Source organism: Mixophyes fleayi, chromosome 1 (genome assembly GCF_038048845.1).
Source record: "Mixophyes fleayi isolate aMixFle1 chromosome 1, aMixFle1.hap1, whole genome shotgun sequence".
Lineage (NCBI taxonomy): Eukaryota > Metazoa > Chordata > Amphibia > Anura > Limnodynastidae > Mixophyes > Mixophyes fleayi.
This window is the reverse complement of record NC_134402.1, coordinates 304,599,528-304,623,938: the sequence shown is the minus strand read 5'-3', so window position 1 is coordinate 304,623,938 and position 24,411 is coordinate 304,599,528. Positions and strand designations below refer to the sequence as shown.

Sequence of the window (24,411 nt, the reverse complement as noted above, 5' to 3'; positions counted from 1 at the left end):
ATCAAACTCCTATAGTCCTATGTTACCTCTTTGTCTGTTTGTTAACACATAGTTTTGTTTTAATACTATGTTTGTCCACAATTGTAAAGCACTATGGAATATATTGGCTTGTCTGATGACAATTGGGGAGGTCTGATGGGCATGTAAGGAGCATGTGGGAGGTCTGTGGGGCATGTGGGTAGAGCTGAGGGGCATATGTGGAGGTCTGATGGGCATGTAAGGGGCATGTGGTGAGATTTGATGGCATGTGGGGAGGTCTGATGGGCATATAAGGATCATGTTCGGAAGCCTAGAGGGCATGTGGGGAGTTCTGATGAGCATGGGAAGAGGTCAGAGTGACATGTGGGAAGGTCTGAGGGGCAAATGTGATCTGAGTGCCTGTGAGTGCATTTTGTGAAGGCTGAGTTTCTGAGGACTATTTTGGAGCATGTATAAAGTCTGAGTGGCATGGAATGGAATTTTGGGGCAAGTGAGAGGCCTGTGGGTGCATTTTAGGATGAGTGGTGTGGGCATGCTGAGGTAGTTTCAGGGCTGTTTTTTCATAATGTGTGGCCCATCTGAAGGTTGGATGTATGCATTATGTACTTCATGATCTGTGTTATGTGCTGTGTTTAATTTTCATATTTCATGTACATATACATTTTCCAAACAGGCCCCAACATTCCAGAATGCAGACAAGAAACCAGCTGAAGGCTGTGAAAGCTGCAACAACACAGCCCACCAACAGCCTCATCCTTTAGCCCTCCTAATTGTGTTTAATAACCTGTCTTGTTCTCTCTTTTACTTTTATTCTCCCCCTCTCCCTTTTTGTCCTCTGTCTCTCACCTTCCTCAATGTCCTGTCCATCCACCTGCTGTGTTTCTACTTTCCATCTTAGTCGCCTCCTCCCTCTTTCCTGCCACTCCTTATCCTCTCCAATCTTACCTTCTCTCCACAGACTTTCAGGACAAAGACCTGAGCCCATTCATCAATCTAAATGTAAGTGAAAACTTCTTCCACTGCAGCTTGCCCCCACATGCTGGCCATACCCCATCCCCTTGTGTACTTCAGTACTGGTTCAGAGTGGTGCCTTTTTCATTTATACTAGTCCCCACAATTTCTGATGGCAGCCCTGAATGTGCATGTTCAATATGGTTTCAAAAATGGTAATCTTCAAACTTGCAGGTCACAATGTCACTGTTATGTACAGCCTGCCTCCTTAATTGATTTAATATTTTACATTCCCATTCCATAAAAATCTTATGACCACATTTTTTCCTAACATTCTGTCAGTAAGATGCCATTAGGGCTATTTTTATTTGAGGAAACCAATAATTTCAGGGGCAAGTACAAGAGTTTTACAGGGAAGATTCCAAAGTCACCAAAATATTAATTTACTATGTGTATTGTGCATTGATGCTGACATATTTGCACCTTCATTGAGTACAAGGCTGATATTACTGGATACGTATTTTTTTTTGCCACATTTAAATAGTACACGTCTCATTTCTATTTGTGTGTTTCAAATGCTCCAAATCAGAAGCCCCTTCAATTACCCAATCTAACAACGTCCCAGGTCCGAACAATGCGCCATGCAAAGGTTACTCACGGGCCCATAATAGTTAATTTTCTCTCAGTAACATACAAAATAAAATATTTATATTTCTCGCATTGAACTTGATGCATTACATCATATAGTTTATACATTTGGTTAAATAATGCACCATTAACCATATGTTAGCAAAACACTAAGGGGTATATTTACTAAACTGCGGGTTTGAAAAAGTGGAGATGTTGCCTACAGCAACCAATTAGATTCTAACTCTCATATTGTAGAATGCACTAAATATATGATAACTAGAATCTGATTGGTTGCTATAGGCATCATCTCCACTTTTTTATAGTAAATATACCCTAACAGTTTTTATGATGAGTATATCACTTTTTTGCTATATTATAGCTTTCTAAGCAAAATGTTAGGCAGTAACAAGCTTAAAGCTAAGAGGAATTAGTAGATAATCACACAGTTAGTAGGATTAAAGCAGCACTGCTAGGTCATAAAAAAACGCAATAATACAGAGTTGCTTAAAATGCCCTCTTTCATAACTCAAAATGACCACAAGGAGAGTGAGGTTTAAAAGGAGTTGGCCATTCTTGGGCTATTTAAGGTTTCCCCTTAAGGATGTTGTAGTTACTACCAGTTCTACCTTTAGGCAACTTAAGGCAGCTGCCTAGGATTCCAGGATTTTTATTTTATTTTGGGGAGGTGGGGGGCGACCACTGAGGCCAGGCTGTAAAATTATATTTATTCAATTTTATGCTGACAGTGACCGCTGACTGCTTTTGACTGCAGTCACTTGCCCATGGGTAAAAGTGTACATGAATGGTGTTGACCACCTACATCATCTGCATCAGATATCAGTGCATCTGAACTGCAGTCTTGCCAGCCAGCCAGGAGGAGGTAAAAGTTATTTTTATTTTACAAAAGTGTGTGTGAGGTGCTGTGAAGTTGGTATTGGGGGCGACACGGCAATAGGCTAAAACTTTGCCTAGGGCGCTGGAAAACCTTGCACCAGCCCAGGTTGCAGTGTCCTGGTAGAGCTTACACCAGGTTGAACAAACCTATCCCCCCCAGTGCTCGCTTTTTAAGCATCTAGAAAGGGGTTAATTTAGGGAATGTAGCTCCTGATTGGATAGGGTACAGCTTTTTACCATCAGGAGCCACATTTACTCTACACCTACTAAACAGGAATTGAATATTCCACTTAGTTGTCATTGCCAGCGCTGACAGCTTTCATAGCTTTGTCGGTGGTGCACGGCTGCAGTTCAGTTACCATTGCCCGATTAAGGGTTCTGGCCACCTTAGGCTATTTCAGCCGCAGTGCCCCCCCCCTCCAGCCACCTCACCTGCCCCCTTCAGGTACCTCACCTGCCCCCTTCAGCCTGCTCACCTGCCCCCTTCAGCCTGCTCACCTGCCCCCTTTACCTAATTCACCTGCCCCCTTTAGCCATCTCACCTGCCCCCTTTAGCCATCTCACCTGCCCCCTTTAGCCATCTCACCTGCCCCCTTTAGCCACCTCATCTGCCGATCTGCCACCCCTCCCACCGAGACATTAGAACGGACTTACCTGCTGTGGAGTCCTCTCTTCAGCGCTGTGTATGGCAGGCAGTCTGGCAGTGATCGCTGCTAGCTGCCTGTCAGTGTGGCCGCGGGCGCTTCTTACTCTGGTCACGTGAGATGTGGAAGTCCTGATCTCACGTGACCAGAGTAAGAAGCACCCGCAGCCACACTGACAGGCAGCTAGCAGTGATTGCTGCCAGACTACCTGTCATGGTATAGTGACAGTCGGGACTGCTCCTTTAGACCAGGGGCAGTCCCGATGACTCAGGCTGCCACATTTAGAAAAGACAAAAACAAAAAAAACATCTCGGCGACGCTGCGCCCCCTGGCTCCAGCACCCCAGGCTGCAGCCTGGTCAGCCTATTGGCTGATCAGGCCCTGTCAGTAACAGTAGGAATCCCAGGAAGGCAGATCTCCACTAGAGCTACATGAAGAATGGGGGGGGGGGGGGGGGACGTTCTCATAAATAGTAGGGAATATCCTAAAGATAACAGCCCCCTGATTCATGGAGGTAATGGTGTTGTTTGAAATACCTCCTTCCAGCGCAAACCCATGTGTGAAATATTAATTAATATCACAAACTTATTCATTTATTTGCAATGAGAAATTCACCATCTGCTGCAAAAGGCCAGTTATGGGTGGTAGCCATGAGCCTATGTTAACAATTTTAAAGACGTTTGTAATTTGATACAGAATACACGAATCCTGCAATGCTACTTTAATGCAAGCCGTAGGAGCGAAGCAGCCAAACCTGCCAATGATTTAGAAAGCTTTGAAAGAGCGTGTAGTGTGCACCTTTTTGCTGCCAGCCTTGGGAAAGGAGGAGGATTTGAGTCTTGAGAATATTCCACCTGCTGACCAAGTCTAGAAACCACAACGTCAGAGAGGAACAGTAAATGGGCTTTGAAAACGTTTTCACAACATGCAATGTCATCACTATTAACATATATTCATGTACACAGTATTAACCACTGTGCAGTTATGATATTGTATATGATACCGGGAACTCATGCAGTGCAACAATTATTAGGTATCTTTTGTAAGAAATACAACAATAAGTAGAAAGCAATCGTTCATGCAGATCTGTGGTTTATTTTATACCATTGCGTTAATATTTATGTAGCTTGTGCTTGCACGCACACCATGCGTTTGACATTGTTTTAACCCACAAATCCACCAGATGGGTCAGTGACTCGAGCATTAAACTAACCATGGCCAAATTGCTCATATTTAGTTACATGCATTAACAACATCTGCTTGATATTTAATCAGTGGAAACAATGAGCAAAGGTGACCGATGGCAGGCAGATATTAACATAAATACAGAGGATTATGATAAATAGTTGAGCTACATAGATTAAACACACTTGTGGTTTTACTAAACAATATCTAGATTTGCAATAAGGTTACAATTCCCTAGTGATAGTCCATTTCTCAGTAAATTTAGTCCATAATGTTTGTCAAGTATAAATAATGTACATGGACAGTGCAAATATGTCTTGGGATATTTTACCAAATCCTTTTTTTAAAATTAAACAGGACTCAGCTTTGCTGGAATCTGGGTGCAGTCTGTGGATGTGTTAGGATTGCCAAACAAACATGATGTATTGTGGTATCTTGGCCTGAACCACACATGTAGAAGGCACTGATCTGGTAATGAAGGTGCTGAGTCTACTGACCAAATAACAATGTGAGTTCAGATTGTAGGAAATCCTCCAATTTATATTATATGACTGTTCAGCCGCTAATAGCTAAATAGCGGCAGTAGCTCTTAGCGAGGCAGTAATGCGTTGCTCTGTATGTTTCTTTTTTTACTAAGATATCTGGATATATAACAGATGATGATGATGCCAGCGGTGTCAACATGGATTTATGTGAGCAATAAAGAGGGTAAGCTAGGGTCAAATAAATGTATTTTTTATATGTTGTGTTTGTTTTTTGTCACTTTTTGACTGGTGTACCACTGGTACTAGCGGGTCCTTAGTACCAGTGCATTCCCTGGCACCAATGGGTATGCTGGTGCTTGCAGTACTACAAATGCCAATATGCTCAAACACTTAATGGTGTCCTGAGCATGCTGAGACCTGTAGTGCACCACGTACAAAATAGCTACTTATACATTTTTTGACTATTACCTCACACTCACTGCTCCAGGGATATGGAAAGTACCCTAGTGCTTTTCAGCACAAGGCTGGTTATACCTAGGAGGGGAAACTGCATTCTTTTTGCGGACACGATCTCTCTAGGGAATCCTGAAGTTTTAACTTAGATACGTTAGATACGTTACATAATGTTTATCCTAACGAAATGTACGCAAATTGCATACCGTTCCAAGTCGCATGTATCTTAAGATATGTGCGGCTGGCAGTACTGAATAAACTATGGGACACAATTTACGCTTATGTTGCGTCTAACTCTACTTATGGCCCTGTATGTGCAATCGGTACAGTCCGACATGCAGGGGCCGCCTTGGGCTGGGAGGCAGGGAGTCATCTGCCCCCTGGGTCAGTCCCATAGTGGGCTACCTTGGGTTCGGTCACCTGCATTTTTTTCCTTTTAAAATGTTCCTAAAAGGCTGCTGAGCTGAGTCTCGACCCCAGGGCTAAAATTTGCCAGCCAGTCCGTCTCTGCGGACAGAGCAGTAGCTACTAGTGCTCACTGAACACCAATAAAGCATAGGAACTATGAAAAAGGACAGCTTTTAGGCTCAGTTTGTGACATCGCTGTCTTCCAGTTAACATCATAATTTAGGAGAAGTTATCTTTTAATACATCAGTATGCAAAATGTACATGGAAGAGCAAATTATATTTTTTGCTGGTGTTTAAAAAAACCAGCAAACAGCAATCTTACAAATATGACATATAAATGAATAAGGCTAACCCTAGGCTAGATCATGTATTTTAAATGTATACTGTATTATACATTACTATACAGCATGTATGGAAACTGAGAGAACCAACAAGTTCTTTACATTGTAAACCTTGGTTTAGTTTGGAAACCTGAAGTGTATTACATTATTTGGTAATTAAACCCAACTTCTAACCAAATATTTCATATAACATATGGAATAAATTGTAATATAAAATATGGTATATGACGTATGGCTTGCTGTATACTTTAAGTCTCCAAATTTATTGCTGTGTCTTAATGCATAAGCACATTGGTCAGAAATATTGATTTTAGTGACAAAAGCTCCATTGCAGCATCGGAAGAAGAGATCCCCATGATTGTTATTAATCAGTGTTTAGGTGGGTGCCAATATATATATTTATATATTTAGATTTGTAATTGACATATTGTCTGATTGCTAAATTTTTCCAGTAGCTGACAAGAGGCATTTTAGTTATGGGTAATTGTTTTTTACAGGTATTATATATATAATTTTTGACCCACTTATTCCGATTGCTGATAGGAAATTTAAAGGACTGCAGAGTGTTTGCATTACTTTTTTTTTTTGATCAGAACTGTATTGCAGGTGTACAGGGCTGAACAGCAAATAATAATATAGGTAACTTACTTACGACAGATATTTCTTTTTTTTTTGGCATGGTGCTCTAAGCATAAACTGTTGAAGTTTAAATGCAGCTTACCTCTGAGGGCAGTCTAGGGAGTCCAAGGCGTTCTGGAAAACGAATTGTGCCTTGGATAAAACAAACAGATATTTCAGAAATTACTTCATTCATGTTACACTGTTGTGCACGGAAAAAAAATAAAAAGTGTGTCAGCAATTATACAAATGGCACATTACCAATTATGCTGGCTGTAAGGTCTTGTACCTGCTGGTGTAAAAAATCATGCCTTTACTTGCTTTTTAACACTAGTAAACACATGTATGGGAAGGTTAACCCCTACAACTGTTTGTGTCCTCTACCGGCTGAAAGTATACTGCTGGCACCAACCAGTGAGTAAAATGAACCTGCACTGAACGGGCTACTATGACTTGGCTGTAATGCTGCTATCTATATTGATCAAAGCGCATGAAAGATTTGTAAGAGATGTGTCAGTGCAAAGGATTCAGCAGACAGTTTTTCTTACACAATCCTTAAGGAAAATACGAAGTCCATTACACACAATGAATGAGGAAATATTAATCCAGTATTTTGTAAGTATATTATAATAAACTGTTTCCATATTTCTCAAAGTAATAAGGAATGCCCGCTATGGTAATACAGGGGTCTGTACAAAATATTGTTGTAATTAATCCCAGATATGGGTGAAAATAAACTTACACTGTCCTGGTTTTTTACTAATTGGTTTGAATACTTGCTATGAAACACAGAAACCCCCACAAAAATGTAGTAGTTATCCGCAGACAAAGGATGAATGACATTGCAGTAAACGTGTTCTAATAGAATTGCAGGAAATCAAGTAATGTCAGAGTCGTTGTCATTATCTCTGGACAAAAGGGGGAAACACTGCCTTACAGCTTGCGAGCAGCTTTATCGGTAGCTATGCTGGCTGCCTCTATGATCTTCAGAAACCAATTCCTATAAGTGGACTCTGATTGGGTTTTGGTTGATAAATTAATCCCTGATGTTCAATTAGAGTTATTTTACAATGAGGAGCTATTGAAAATCACTGAGTTAATCAACGCGTGATCTTTTGTTGACCAACATGTAGTTTCTATGTGTCGTCAGTAGTCTCTTGCTGCTTAACAAATCATAGTTGTAATTGATGCTGGTTACAGATGGGTGCATGTCACTGGTTGAATGGGTGCTGGGTACTGATCAGGGTTCTCTTGGTGCTGGACAAATGGCTGCTGGTTATTGATGAGATGGCTGCAAGGTAACTGTCAATTCTTTGCTTTATAGTTTTCCATGAAAAGAAAAATTATAGAAGGTGCTAAAGGAAGATCATTCTAGGAGCAACAACTATTAATACAATTTAGAGCCCTGGAGGTAGCTGTTTGTTAGGGGAAATGCCAGCCCCTAATAAGTAAACACCAAACACCCAATAAATGAACAGCGCAGAAAAGGAACCCAAAATCATTGAATGCAATATACTCATGGTAATGACAGAAACATTTTCAATAGGAGAACCGATTGACTTAAAAACAAACACTGTAATAAAAACAATGAGCAAAAATATTCATGTAAACATAGTCTCAATTCATAAGTATGCAATAAAAATTCTGGTTAAGACAGAAGTTGTCAGTGGAAAACATTAGTCTAATAATGTTAAACATATAAAACTCATGTCATAGTGGAATAAATCCAAACATTAGACAAACAGAATCTTGCTGCTAAATATCACTATTAGGAACTAGATAATATTTAGGAGACCTAAATGTCCCCACCAGATAATCTTATGATCAGTGGTCCCAAAATAAACAGTTAGTGATATAAACTTTAGCTCTGTAAACTTTCTTATGAGATAATTTTTCCCCACGCCATAGTGAAGGCCAGTATGATAATGTGAGAAAACATTGTCTATACGTTTACATGGAATCAAATGACAATCCCGAATTGTAAACAGTCTTGTTTATACAGGTTCCAATAAGGGCCAGAAAAGCACTAAATAGCTAAATCACAAGTTATTATTTTATTATTATTATCATTTATTTGTTAGGCGCCACAAGGTATCCGCAGCGCCGCACACAGTACTAACAGTGGACTATACAGGGTGAAACCATACAGAACAATGAACAAAAAGTACCAATACTTCAGAAACTCCAGCCAGTCATATGCAGTAAAGACGGAGCGGAAGAACAGGTATGGAGACAGGAGGGGAGGGGGCCCTGCTCATACGAGCTTACATCCTAAGGGAGGGTAAACAGACCAGGCACAAGAGGAGCCAGTTGAGGCAAGAGGAGAGAAGGGAGGACGAGCTAAAGGGAGGAGATGGGGGTTAAGTAGATGGTTGGTAGGCTTTGAGGAAGAGGTGAGTTTTGAGTGCACGTTTGAAGGAGCACAGAGTAGGAGAGAGACGGATGGAATGAGGGAGGTCGTTCCAGAGAAGGGGGGCTGCACGGGAAAAGTCTTGGATTCTGGAGTGGGAAGAGGTGATAAGAGTGGAGGAGAGGCGGCGGTCGTTGGCTGAGCGCAGGGAGCGGGCAGGGGTATGAATGGAGAGGAGGTTAGAGATATAAGGGGCAGTAGAGTTGAAGAGAGCCTTGTAAGTGGTGGTGAGGAGTTTGAAAAGGATTCTGTAGGGGAAGGGGAGCCAGTGTAAGGCAAGGCAGAGAGGGGAGGCAGAGGAGGAGCGGCGTGAGAGGAAGATGAGTCTTGCAGCCGCATTGAGTATAGAGCGGAGGGGGGAGAGACGGGAGTGGGGGAGGCCAGTGAGGAGGAGGTTACAATAATCGAGGCGGGAGATGATACATGCATGGAAGTAAAGTTCTTTTGCTTCCTTCGTTAAGTAATATGCCGGCTCCGTGGCTTAGGTGGCCATCTTATGTGTGAACTGCCTGCCAGCTAAGCTCACTACTTTGGAGGCTGTAATGGTCCCTTTCCATTATATTTTTATTAATTTCCTTTTTAGGCTAATAATTTGTAGTGTTCCAGTTCTTGGTTTGGAGTAACGGAGCACATAAGAGAACTTGTTAATAATGCCTAATTTTTCTGCGAAGACCATTAACAAGACTTATTCAGAAAGTACTGTCTACCATTTGTTCTTATTATACATACAAGTGATAATCATATTTTCGATGTAAATAATACAGACACAAACAATACCGACACTAAAATGCCGACACTGAAAATACCTAACGTTGTAAATACTGTGATACAAAAATTACAGACACCCTAAATACCTACATGAATGAAATCACGAAACATGTAAAATAGTGACAACGTGATTGCCGACAGTAAAAATGCTGACAATCACACTGCCAATATTAAGACGGCAATGTGAGCGGGTCCAGTGACCAGTCGACTGTTAAAAACAGAACATTTTTTTTAAAAAAAGCGTGGTGTCTCCCACTATAAACACTATTAATCCTAGTGCTGCTAAGCTACTGCTGGTTTCCCTGAAATCGGGATGGGGGGGGAAATGTGGGCCCCCCTGATTTCATGAAAACCAGCACTATGTCAACCAGGCGGGGTGGGTGGCAATCAACCAACTCCAGGCTGTTCAGCACTCGGCTGGAAATCCCTGGAAATTTAGAAAGAACCAGCCTAGTGCTAAAGCACTAGGGCTCTTCCTATACCTCTGAGGAAGTGTGTCTAGAGTCATGCGTGAAAAAATAGAATGAAAAAGTATAAAACATCATTTTAGTTTGTGGAACTAAAAGTCCCAGGCAGCCCAGGCTGCCATTAACAGTCTGGACATGCTGGTACATTTTGTCCTGCCTCCCAGGGCTTGCTGTAACCTGTAGTACCACAAAGAGAAATGGTAAATAAACCATTTTAATTTGTATAGCTGCAAGACCGGCTCACATTGCCATCCTAATGTCAGCAGTGTGACTGTAGGCATTTTCACTGTCAGCAATCACACTGTCAGTATTTTGTGTGTGTCGGGATTTCTTTCATGTAGGTATTTAGGCTGTCGGTATTATTTGCATGTCAGTGTTTACAGCGTTAGGTATTTGTTACTTGGCAGTATTTTAAGTGTCTGCATTTTAGTGTCAGTATTCTTTGTGTTGATATTATTTGCGTTGGAAATTTGTACTATACCCATACAGACATGTATATTAAATATATGCAGTATATTTAAGGTTAGTTAAAATATTAAACAAGAACATAATAGGTTCAATTGTGACTGACACAGGTCACCAAAAAGTATTTTTGGCAGAGTCTCTTTAGAAACCACACGTGAAGATTTTTCAAAAATTACACGTATTAGTTAAATGGTACATTTTTTTTATCTCTGTACATAGAGCAAAGAAGCACACCAAGCAAACCAGACCCTTTGACCACTGCTCAACATAATTACCATTTACCTTTTTGTAAAGTGACAACATTCCTGCAATGCAATAGATTGTGCCCAATTTTCATGGACAGTTCCAGGTTTTAAAGATTTGTTGCTGGAACCTTATGTCCCCTATTTTCCAACATTGATCAAATGCACAATAACATTTCTCTTTTTCTGCATGCTGAACACAATTTTCACAATACATTATGCCTTTATGGGGTTTTCAAGTTATGATTTATCAAAGAGAAGTATTTAAAATTCAAAGTGCTTGGTATAATAAAGTTTAGCAAACATGTGGGTATTGCAGCACTCCAAGGTCCTCTGAGACAGTATTGGGCATCATGTGTTTAGATGCAATGGCTTAACTACAGGTTATGAAATGCTTTATTAAAATATAATAACTCATTACTTACTAGGTAGAGATCTGGTTGTAGCATTTTGTCGAGAACATGGATTTGTTAGGGCTCTCAAAAGTCCATCAGGTTTGTAGGAATAATGTTCAACCAGCTGAAAAGTTATAAAATTTGAAAATTAATTATTTAAAAAAAATAAAATAATATCAATAGAAAGTAATTAAGTCCTTATTATTGTTAAAACAAATAGTATTACCACCAATTAATGTCATTTGTCACACATTACACAAGGTACACAGTAACTTTTTTGCACATGCTACCAATGACAGATGCTTTGAGAAGGAACTCAATCCACCATCCATCCCCGTAATCATTTGAAGACTTTTAATGAGCAATAGCGCTTTACCTGACCAACCATGTTACCAGTGCCAGCACTGACAGGCACAGTAATCAAACTCTTCATGTATGCATTATAATAAACCTGAGATGCGGTCCAGAGTTTACAGTCTACATCTACCTGTTCACTACAAGTAGAAGGGTCAAATGTACAGGTACTAAAATTTTGGCTCTGTATTACCTCAAGCTAGCCACAAGTGCATCCACTTTGTTTTTTATTCTCCCAATGTCTAGCTTTCCAAAAAATGGAGGGGATGAGGGAGGGGGGGGGGGGGGGGAGTTGTAGAGACAACTGTAATCTTAACCTAAGTTGAACACTGACATCCCCGTCTGCAGCAACTGGGGTAAGCAGTATATATATGACAGGATATCACCAGATAGGATATTCTGAAGCATCTTTGATCATAAGTTTCTGCAGCTTTTCTTTTGCATGGGGGAAGTTGGCATTGCACAAAATGGAAATAAACAAACAATGCTATTATTGCACAAAAAAGGACTCAAAACTCATAGGGCTAGATTTACTAAGCTGCGGATTTGAAAAAGTGGGGATGTTGCCTATAGCAACCAATCAGATTCTAGCTGTCATTTTGTAGAAGGTACTAAATAAATGAAAGCTAGAATCTGATTGGTTGCTATAGGCAACATCCCCACTTTTTCAAACCTGCAGCTTAGTAAATCTAGCCCATAGTGTTTCCAATCATTTTATTAACAATTCTAAATGTAATCCAAAACACTCAAATTTTTGGGAATACAACATGTTAAAAAATTCTGGAGTGGTGGCAACTATCTGGAGAATATCTCACGTTTGGAAACCAAATGGATTTATATGATGAAAACCCTAATGCCATATGGCCTCAACAGTGATTTTGACCTAGGCTCATTTTTAAGCGTTTAGCATATATATACATATTTTTAACCTATAGACACCTTTTAACCTGACGATAATCATTTTTCTTTATGTTTTATTATTTTTCATTATTTGTCATTCATTTTCTTTTTCTTTTTCTTTTTCTTTTTATTTCTTTTTATTATTTTTATTTCAACTCTATTACCTTTTTCTTACATTTTTCTTATATTTAGTAAATTTTTTATTAATAAAGTATCCATCCTATCAGGAAGAGGAAAGACCTATAAGAACCCTCTAACTCCCTTCTAACATATCCTTGAGAAAGTCCTAACTTCGGATGAAACACGTTGTATCTTACTTTTGAACCTTACCAGCCACCATACATTTGCGGGCCATTCCATCACTTCCGCGTGTCAGACGCGGCTACACCTGTTACCAAGCCAGCACGGAGATTTTCTCTGAAGCGGACTGATGCTTCATCTCTATACTCGGACTGTATGTATCGCCACATCCTGAGGATTCACACTACGAATAGGGATTATTAGGGTAAGATTTTTTCTTTTATTCTTGTCCGTCTCTCCTCACGGAGTTCCGATACATTCTTTTTACTTTTACCCGAAAAGAGCTACAAACATTTCCTGTTGTCTGTCAGTCTGTTCATTGTCATTGCTCCCTTCCATTATCCATACCTTATTTATTATTGCCATACTTAACAGACGAACAGTATCAGTAGTCAATAAGAAGAATGTAATGATTCACTTTTTTAAATTAATATTTTTATTCTGCCACTGTATCAGTGATTTTTATTATTTTTTATATTCTACGTTTTAATTTAATTAACATTCTTAGTTTTATTTTGAAGCCTATAATGTTCCTTTCCTGTTTTATAAGGCTTGAAAATATGAATCATTCTTGATGCTTAGTAACTTTTAGTTTAAAAAAAAGCTGTTTCTTATATTTTGTCTTAAGTCAGACTTAGTGAAGATTACAAAGAGTGTTCTGTGTCACACAGGGCTAGTGTGCAAGGCTGCCTTCTCGATTGGTCCAGGACCACCTACTAATGGGGGAGGTGATTGGCAGGGAGAAGATCTGCCACAGGAATTGGTTATGTCTGCAAGAGGCCTGCAAGTTTCTTGATGGATGGATACCCTGAGGGCTTGCTCTACCACTACTTACACCTAGGCTATTGCCTAGGTGCCATGGTGTAAGGCATGCCTAAAACACTATAATGTCACTCATTCAGTGTATCGATTGTCAAAGCGGAAAAACCCCACACTGACATGGAGTGACAGCACTTGTCAGGCTGCTCCTACATGTTTGCAAGTGACTGAATAGAATATACCGCCCACCCCCACTCCACACTAGGTAAGATTCTGGGAAGGTGCATCCTTACGGAGGGTCTCAGTTGGAGGAGGTGGTGTCTAGGGGGCCCAGAACTCATGCACCAGCCATGTATACCATTTACAGTGAGGGTTGGCTCAGAGTTATCTCTCTATCTAGAGGAATCGGTTTTGCTGTTACCTCTGTGAAACCTCTATCAGGGATAATGCTGCTATTTGAGACTGCTTGTTTGGCTTGTTACACACTGTGTACTCATTGTGCACCTGCTGCTGTTCATGTGTTTCTGCATTCAGACAATAGCAGTCTTTTTGTGGTAGCTCCCTGTCTCCTCCAACATTGACTCAACACTACCACTACAAAGAGCATGAGGATACTTATTAATAAGACCTTCCCCATGTAATGTTTTACCCCGTAGATGGTCGCACCATATTTGTGAAAGGAAACCTCTTTATTAAAATGTACATTCTGTCCAAAAGGACATCTGCTGTCTCTGAGCAGCCTACAGAGAGGAGTCCTCCATTTATGTGCATTGAATTAGTGCAGCGGACATCAATCTCACAATCAACCCTCATACATTTATCAAATCATTTATTGCTAGGATTGACAAAAAATAACAGATAAAGGTCACTGATGGCAATGCTGTTTGCAGAATCACTTTGCATTTGCTATCAGTATCACTGGTCTACTCGGTCTCTGTAGGCTGCAATTATACAGGATGGTTCACCTAATAGTGGATATGATATGGTATTGCTCCAAGCATAATGAGCAGTTGTGCAGTCGCAATTTTCTGTACTGGCTGTCTAGTCGAAAATAATTTTGTAGCCCTGTTAATTCCCTCTCATTTGGCTTTTCCTCTTAAAGAATAAGTCAATCTTTAAATGTTTTTAGGGGCTAAACTGGGCAAATTAGAACTAAAGGCTCTATTTTTCGTATATATAATACCAATCCTGAATCTAATTGTTGGCTAGAAACACTCTGATAAATAGTGTATCTAACAAGTACGTTTAGCTGTAGATTCTTGGTCTGCAGGAGACCAGACATTGCAGTCCTCCGTCTATGGCCATCGCTCACCACACACTGAATCATCAGATTTGTGAGATACCCATGGGGACTGGAGATAGAGGGGGGACTGTAAACTAGTAGATAGTACTAAAAACAAAATTTATACTACCAACAATATGGACTTCAAAGCATACTTCTTTATAATGCATAAGAACATATTATTTTGTTTCTTATAGATGTTTTCTGTTTAATACATAAGGTTTAGTAATACCATACCTGCCATAAAGTGTCAAATTTTTTCCCTTCTGGTATTGATAATTTTCCAGTTTTGTCTTTGTCAATGCGATAATGTGAGACTTTTCTATCATGTAGGACACACAGAGCATAGGATCCATTACTGTCCCGTTCTCTTATTCTAAAAATAGCAAAAACAGCATAAGTGAAGTTATACTACGATGGAACATACAGATGAGTTTGCATATATTCAGCTTTAAGAAAGGAGCTGCAAACAGTAGTCAGCAGGGAAAGGCGGAGCTGGGGGCTGGGGGACAGGGGGGCATCTGACCCCCTGTCCGGAACCATAAAAGGCTACCTTGGGCTGGGTCACTGGGCCACCTGCATTTTTTTCCTTTAAAATAGGCTGCTGAGTCGAGCCGTGCTCCCCGCATGAAATTTTTCAGCCCTCTCCTGGTAGTCAGTGACCTACCCTAAAAAAAAATCATTGTAGGTCATGTGCAAAGCAGGAAACCGCTGCTCCATAGCGCAAAAGTAGCTTTGAACTTGCTGTACACCCTGATTTGTGACAGGGCATTTATGGAGCAAGATGGCCACGTTTGCAGGGGAGCAGCAGTTTGTAATGAAGGAGAGTGGTGGAAAGGTCGCATTTTTAGGGGCATTCCTAATGCATGGTAATTTTACAGTCCGCAAAAGAACTTCAGTTTTGCAACAGCTGAGAGCTGGTGGTGTTCGGATCTGTATACTTTTTAAAAAAAATTAATGAATTGAATACAATTCAGTAGAAAAGTTTTCACACACATTTAAGTCTAATTTCCAAATGTAATGCAGGCTGTCCCTATGTCCTCTCACTCTCATTATTTATTTAAGCCATCAATTATTCTAAACCAAGCTGCATTTTAGGTAGAAATAAAAGCGCAGGAGTGGTACGAAAGTGGTGGGGGTTAAATTTTGATGATGTGACATTTACTCTTTTGCACAGACCGCCTCTTTAGAATATTTCTTCTCTTGGCACATCCTTATCCTTCAGACATACTTATAGGTCACACAGGCATCTCCCGAGAACAGAGGGTAGGTGTGAACATTAAAGTGTTAAAATGCATGACAGTACAAGCTAGGTGCAATAATGCTGATTGGCTAAGCTTCGTAAATCACCTAAACTTAGATGAAATTGACTATGTCTCAACAGAAATTAAAGAAAATATAACAATTTGTCTCCCAGGAAATCATTCATTTGCAACAAGTCTTGGTTTGGCAAAGAGTACTTCAGTATATAACTTACACTCCGCTTTAGTACCCTTGCTTATACACTTTAGCATAAGCAATAATATATGCAGTTTATAACAGTTACAACGTAAATAGAGTTTATGGCTAGGCATTTCATTTATTCCATAGCTAAAGCCAAAGAAGCAGAATTCTTCTTTACATGTTCAATGTCAGTTTCACTCTTAGACAAACGGCTTCTTACTAACCACTGGTCAGCACAGGAAGTGACATGCAAAGTTCTTACCAGCTAAGAAACCACAGAACATTTCTGTATATTTAGAAAACTTACAAATTCTGGTAATTTGCAGATATAGATATGTGTCTATATATATATATATATATATATATATATATATATATATATTTATTCATATATATTTATATTTATATTTATATATATATATATATATATTGTGTCCAATATTATTAATCCACAAACAGTGTGGTATTATTAAAAAAGTGGCATTATTAGAAAAATAGGTTGTGATTACATATAATTTATCTGTGTATAACAATGAACCTGCCATCTTTAAATATTGTGTGTATTTGAATGAATTCCACAATATAATGAAAGACAGAATTCTTAACACAGAAGTTTGTAAGCTGCATATCTTACCTATTGTATAATAGTTATATAAGTCACCTGAACATTTTATTGTAGACTCGTCAGCTACTCATACACATTAGTGAGATGTCTTTGTCGTTCTCCATACACCCAAAACTAGATACAAACGCAGTTCAGTAATGTCCAAGCAACTTTCTGCATTTGAGATTTGGGTTGCATAAAGGTGAATTTGGTAAGATGAGGTCTTTTGCACTTTGTCACAAAGTAAAACACATCTGCAGATAGTTTAACTGTCAGGACTATGAGGCACACATAAAAATAACCCTCTGGTCTAGTGGTATAAATATATTTATTAATAGTCAACTGATAAACTGATTCTCTTTGTTGTCATAGGCAAAAAATATAAAATATTCAAAAAGTGACACATGTAACACAAGTGACACAAAAAATGTGACACAAGTGAGAGTCCCGATGTCCCTGCACTTTCATGAATAAAGTTAAAATCAAGCAACATTTTAAAAATAAAACTGAAATATGCAAATCAATTCAAATTTATTCATTCAAATGAATTAAGGGTGCAGCCCTACAGTGGTATTAGATTGGGCGTTCATGTAAAGTTTTCACTATTTCCTACATGTGCATTTCTAGTTGGACCCACAAAGAGCCACATAGCGATTTTTCTGTGGCACCTATGTATGGGCTAAGTGGACAAATAGGCATGAATAGAAATGCTCTCTGCTTTTGTGCTTTAGTAAATTACTTTCTAAAGGTCTTGTTTTGATAAACATACATGATTTTAGAATTGATAAATATAAATACGCACATAGATATACAAAAATAATGGTGCATTAGAATAAATAACAACATGTTAGATTAATCAGTGTTATATAAAACCAAATGAGTAAATTAATGGGTTTTCTAAAGGGTGTGTGAGTATCTAAATGGTGACTAAATGTGATGATCATATAAAAGCCTGCCAAATGCACAGATAAGTACATTGGTGTTGTGAGCATGAAACATTTGAATGTTCAGTCCTTAACTTACACTTCTACACATATGGAATCAAGGACTGATCATGGCACCAGTGGACGCTATGCAGCTCCATGCTGCTAGGCCCGTGCCCTCCTCTCAGAAGAGCAGAGCAGGGGCCTCCTCTGAGCATGCATGGGTCTGACGCATGTACAGAGAAGCCCAGACTGTGCTCTTCTGACAGGGTGTGGATGCCTTGGGAGTAAAACCTGGCATTGCCGGCCCCTTAAACCCTCCAGGACCCTTACCATCTACACCCCTGCAGTGGTAATTGGGGACAGCAAATAAATGCCACCCATCTCCACCAAATGCCTCTATGATATGGTCTGACTTCAATCACTTAAAAAAGGAAACACCCAGCGGTGACTAAATGCATATTATGCGCAGATTTATACTCATTACTCAGCTGTACACACATACATACTATGCCTAACCATGCCCTCATACAGGGCCCGTGGAACGTGGTAAGTAAAACAGGGGGGGGGGCTTGCCATGCTGAAGAGGCACTTCCCCCACCTACCTTCCGCGCTGCCCAGCAAAAAAACAAATCACTGGTGTTGCCGCCCAGCACCCTCCACTTTGCTCCCTGCTCACTAACAGTGTCGGGTGTAATGTCATCATGTCCCAACACTATGAATGAGGAGCCGCATAGGCAGCAGCACCGAAGAAAGGAAGACAGAAGAGCAGACGATCATAAAAAGGTAAGTAAAAAAACAGAGCGCACAGTGGAATTACAAAGGGGGGCAAAGTGGAATAACAAAGGAGGGCACAGTGGAATAATAAAGGAGGGGACAGTGGAAAAACAAAGGAGGGGACAATGGAATAACAAAGGAGAGGACAGTGGAATAACAACGGAAGGCACAGTGGAATAACAAATGAGGACACAGTGGAATAAAAAAGGAGGGCACAGTGGAATAACAACGGAAGGCACAGTGGAATAATAAAGGAGGGGACAGTGGAAAAACAAAGGCGGGGACAATGGAATAACAAAGGAGAGGACAGTGGAATAACAAATGAGGACACAGTGGAATAAAAAAGGAGGGCACAGTGGAATAACAAATGAGGGAACAGTGGAATAACAAATGAGGGCACCGTGGAATAACAAAGGAGGGGACAGTGGAATAACAAAGGAGAGCACAGTGGAATAACAAAGGAGGGGACAGTGGAATAACAAAGGAGGGGACAATGAAATAACAAAGGAGAGCACAGTGGAATAACAAAAGAGGGCACCGTGGAATAACAAAGGAGGGGACAGTGGAATAACAAAGGAGGGCAAAGTGGAATCACAGAGGGGGGCACAGTGAAATAACAAATGAGGGCACGGTGGAATAACAAAGGAGGGCACAGTGAAATAACAACGGAAGACACAGTGGAATAATAAAGGAGGGCACAGTGGAATAACAGTTGAGGGCACGGTGGATTAAAAGAGGGCACAGTGTAATGATGAAGGGGCACAGTGTAATAAAGAATAAGGGCACAGTAGGATGATAAAAGGGGCACAGTGTGATGATGAAGGGTTCCGGTGTGATGAAGGAGGGGGCATTTTTTGTTGTCTCACCAAAATTATTTGCCAAAAATGTAAAATATAATTACAAAGAATACATATTTTTAATTTATATTATTTATATACCAATAAATGTTCGCTGTTTAATGTATTTATTTGTAGTACTCTTTATTAAAGTTTATTATATGATTTATTTTAAAAGAAGAAAAGCATTATTGATTGAACAAAATTTTTTAAAAAAGAGGTCGGCGCAAATCTATTTTTTGCAGGGGGAAGGGGGGGCGCCAGACTTGCTAGCACCGGCCCTGCCCTCATACAAACTGTACCAGTAGTGCACAGATATACAGAGGAGGTAATTTACTTAGTATAGCAGATTTACATCACAATACACCTTGCTTTAGTACTGGTGCACCTGGAAAGTCTATCCAGTAGGGATGTGCACCCGCGACTTTTGGTGTCTCGTGTTTTGTGTTTTGGATTCGGATTTTCGCAATGTTTTGGGTTCGGATTTGTTTTGCAAAACACCTGCCGAAAGGTTTTGGTTCGGATTTAAGGTTTTGGATTCGGATTTTTTTTGGAAAAAAGCATAAAAAGTTCAAAAATCAAGTTTTTGGGCTTATTTTCACTCCTACGCTATTATTAACCTCAATAACATTCATTAACAAGCATTTCGACTAATTTACAGTGTATTCTGAACACCTCACAATATAGTTATTAGTCCAAAACGTTGCAACGAGGTATCTTTCTGGACTGCGTAGTGGAGTGGTCCCCACAATATAATAAGAAAACCATCAACTGGTCTTAATCGCACCAAAAAATGTACCTGGACTGCGTAGAGGAGTGGGTCACCACAATATAATTTAAAAACCCTGAACTTGTATGATTCGCACCAATAAATGTATCTGGACTGCGTAGAGGAGTGGGTGACCACAATATAATTTAAAAACCCTGAACTTGTATGATTCGCACCAATAAATGTATCTGGACTGCGTAGAGGAGTGGACTTTTACTGCTGAATGTGTGAACTTGGTAATATTGCAGTACCAATGGGCTTATACTGCAGGATTGGTGTGGCAAATTTTGTTGTAATTAAAAAAAAATTTAATTAGTTTTTTGTATATTTTTTTTATTAACTTTTTTTTAATTTTTTAAACACTTGGGAATATTGGGGAAATAACTATGCCCTTAGATTCAAAGACCACAGGACACAGCACGACTGGACTGAACAGGACACAGCACAGGACCCAGCAGCACCACTGAACTCAAAATTAACAGAGCACAGCACACAGCACCACTGGACTGATACTGCAGAACAGAACACAGCACAGCACAGCACAGCACAGCACAGAACTAAACAGCACAGCACGAGATCTACCAGAACAGAGGACCACCTAACACACCCTCCCTCTACCCTAATCAATGCCCGCGTGAAGATGGCGGCGACTAGCGGGGAATTTATAGGTTGCGAGTATCGCGAGATCCGACAACGGGATTATGACTCGGAGCCTCGCTTTCAAGTTTTCATTTGGCGCCAATACCCAGATCTGTCTCGGATCCGACTCGGATCGGCAACGTTCGGGTGGGCTCGGATTCAGGAAATCCGAGTGCGCTCATCTCTACTATCCAGTACAATTTAAGGTGTTAAAAAAAAGATACCATTTCCTGTGAGGGAGATGTTGGAGGAGCTGTTATTCAACAGAGAGCTGACTGGGGTTTAGGGGTTTAAATATGTATGTGGTGGAATCAACACTGGATCAGCTGGCTGATAGAGAGGGGTGCAGGGAGATTAGCTAGTTTGTAGGGATCTCCAGTGTTGTTACTGTTACTTGTATTGTGACAGTGTGTAAACAAATCAATAAACAGAAGAACTGGAGTTAAAGAATATGGTGTCACAGCGATTTCTTTTTCACTGTACCGCACTAAGTGGTCTATGCCTCAATAATACGTGGTGCAACTGAATATGCACATCACAGTAATGCATATTTATGCACCGCTTGAATGCATCATGCCGGGGCTAATCTGGAATCCCCGTTGAATTGACCCCTCTCCTGCGATCTAATTTTCCTATTTACCGGAAACCTAGCGATGCCAGTGATAGGAGGAAGTGCTGTGTGCATGCGCACAGCACTGACCTTGTGTCAAATGCTGCTAAGTGTTACCTGTCTGTGCATAACAAAGCTTATCAAAGCTTCATACATTGTAGAACATAGCAGTCACCATAGTAATCAATGGGGACTTTGATGCTAAACAGTATTTGCCTAAACGGAGGAGATTTCTGTGAAATCTCCTTCGTTAGGTAGTTAATCCATAACAAACATACTTAAAAGATGCAGAAATAGTAGTTTACGCATCTTTTTAGTGTCAAATATGCTTGATGCATAGACCCCTTGGTGCTGCGAGTGAATTCTTTGGGAAGTCTATTTCTGCTTCCATCAGACTCTCAGGAAGCATGGAGTAAGTATTCAAAGCACTGGTGCAGCCACTTTGTGCAAAGTAAGAGAAGAATTATCTCTCTGCAGAAAGTACTGCATCCCTGCAAGAGGCACAGCTCACTTATAGCTCAAATTAATGCATTAGCAGATTGCAAATACATGCTCTAGCATACATACACATCTGTCATCACTATCACTCTGCACTTACATCTGACCTGTAGCTGGTGCAAGTGATATGACAGAAAAACACAAGTACCTCAGAGCTATCCAAAGCTTGAATCGGACGTTGCTGCACACTCTTGAGCTTGGCACAACTTTAATGTACACTGAATACATTCATACACCCATTGCCCTCTCCATTCCACCCATGAAATCATAGCTTGTCGTAAATGTCCTTTGTGCTCAAAGATGAATGGATGTTCTTGCGTTTACTGCCATATGGTCTAGTTCTAGACATATGAAGACCGACTTTACGCAAAATATGGCACGTATCAGTATTTATGTTCCATTAAATAAATTTTACTTCTAAAATAGTACTTGGTCATGTATGGCCAACAGTCATGGCCAAAAGTTTTGAGAATGACACAGATACTATTTTTCACAAAGTCTGCTGCCTCGGTTTGTATGATGGCAATTTGCATATACTCCAGAATGTCATGAATGACTGATCAGATGAATTGCAATTAATTTTAAAGTCCCTCTTTGCTGAGCAATGAACTTTATCCCAAAAACAACATTTCCATTTCATTTCAGCCCTGACACAAAAGCACCAGCTGACATCAGGTCAGTGATTCTCTAGTTAACACAGATGAGAAATTTCAAGCATTGATTACACAAGAATGGACGGTCATCCTTCAGTATGTGGCCCAGAAGATGATTGACTGCATGCCAGGGAGAATTGCAGAAGTCTTCAAAAAGAAGGTTCAACACTGCAAATATTGACTCTTTGCAGAAAATTAATGTAATTGTCAATAAAAGCCTTTGACACTTATGAAATGCTTGTAGTTTTACTTTAGTATACCATAGCAACATCTGACAAAAAGGTCTAAAAACACTGAAGCAGCAAACTTTGTAAAAACTAGAGATGTTCACTGACCCCGTGTTTTGGTTTTGGTTTTGTTTTTGGATCTGGATTAACTTCGTGTTTTGAGTTCGGTTTTGGCAAAACCACCCTCACGTGTTTTGGTTTTGGCTTTGGATCCATATATTTTTTCTAAAATCCCAATTTTTTGTGCTAAAATCACATCATTTGGCTCTTATTTTGTTCCTACATTATTATTATTAACCTCAATAACATTCATTTCCAGTCATTTCCAGTCATTTTTTGTCAAGTGACAAGAACACTGCTACCGCTCCTCTTTCTGTATGAGCAATGGCACTGAGCAATGGCACTAGAGAGTGACAAGAACACTGCTACCCCTGTTTCTGTATGAGCAATGGCACTGAGCAATGACTGGAGGCTGGAGAGTGATAAGAACACTGCTACCCCTGTTTCTGTGTGAGCAATGGCGCTAGAGAATGGAGAGTGAAAAAGAACACTGCTACCCCTGTTTCTGTGTGAGCAATGGCGCTGGATCTCCTGGGGAGTGAGGTACTTATGGAATCCAAAACCCGCAAGATCTGACATGCAACAATGAAGTTTTGTCTCGATTTTGATCCGAGGACACGCAGAAGTATCGAGCAGGCTCGCAAGCCCACTCGGATCCCCTAAGTTTGGGTGGGTTTGGTTTTCAGAAAACCGAGCCCGAGCATCTCTAGTAAAACCCAATACTTGTGTCATTCTCAAAACTTTTGCCCATGACTGTATATTTATCACCAGAGGGAGGGGACATCTGGAGTGCTGGTGATGCAAGCAAAGAGAGGCCAAGAAGAGAAGATGATGGTTGGAGTGTGCCTGAAAATTCGCTTCTCTAATAAAGACCAACATGGAGGCTCAAAACGGATAATACTAATAAGTATTAAAAAACCCTGAAGCTGAAAATTCTAAGTCGTTGTAAAACTAAAGCAGAATGGAAATGGAATGTTGCTAAAAGTTTGATCTCTACACCTTTAACTCATTATAATATTCAAAATCAAATCTTGCTCAATTAGGAACATTGGTGTGCCTATTCAGTATTTCAATAGGAACACTTTGACTCCACCCAGCTCTTCCCTTTTGACAGTGCATAATTCTGCTCCTCCGCAAACAATGCAATCTTTGCTCTTTATGATACGTCCAATACCTAAGGGAATTATAAAATTGCAAAAGATTAACAACAACAACAACAAAAAAAAATGATGTCACCTGTTCAAAATATAGACATTAATGATAGAATGTATGAAATACATTTATTAGGATGTTCATAATGTCTAATGAACAAAAATATATGCATGTCCGTATTCAACAAGCAGTGGATGTGGACATATGTCTGATGATGAATATGGGTTTAGGTACACTCTGCTTTAACAGACAGGACACTGCAGGATACGTCCAAAACAAATGTGAATTA

The 24,411-nt window shown here is 40.0% G+C and overlaps 1 protein-coding gene across 3 annotated transcripts in view; it reads right to left on the bottom strand.

Moving 5' to 3' along the window:
• The window catches only part of SYK (spleen associated tyrosine kinase), a 126,964-nt gene that overhangs the window by 16,244 nt on the left and 86,309 nt on the right, over positions 1–24,411 (bottom strand). For 2 of the 3 annotated variants that reach the window (XM_075211140.1, XM_075211139.1), the window contains 4 exons: positions 15,169–15,307; positions 11,367–11,460; positions 6,693–6,742; positions 3,897–3,965 (listed from right to left, as the gene is read on the bottom strand). In XM_075211140.1, the coding sequence (XP_075067241.1) occupies positions 3,897–3,965; positions 6,693–6,742; positions 11,367–11,460; positions 15,169–15,307 (352 nt within the window). The remainder of the gene's footprint in view (positions 1–3,896; positions 3,966–6,692; positions 6,743–11,366; positions 11,461–15,168; positions 15,308–24,411) is intronic. The other variant, XM_075211141.1, reaches the window with a different exon arrangement.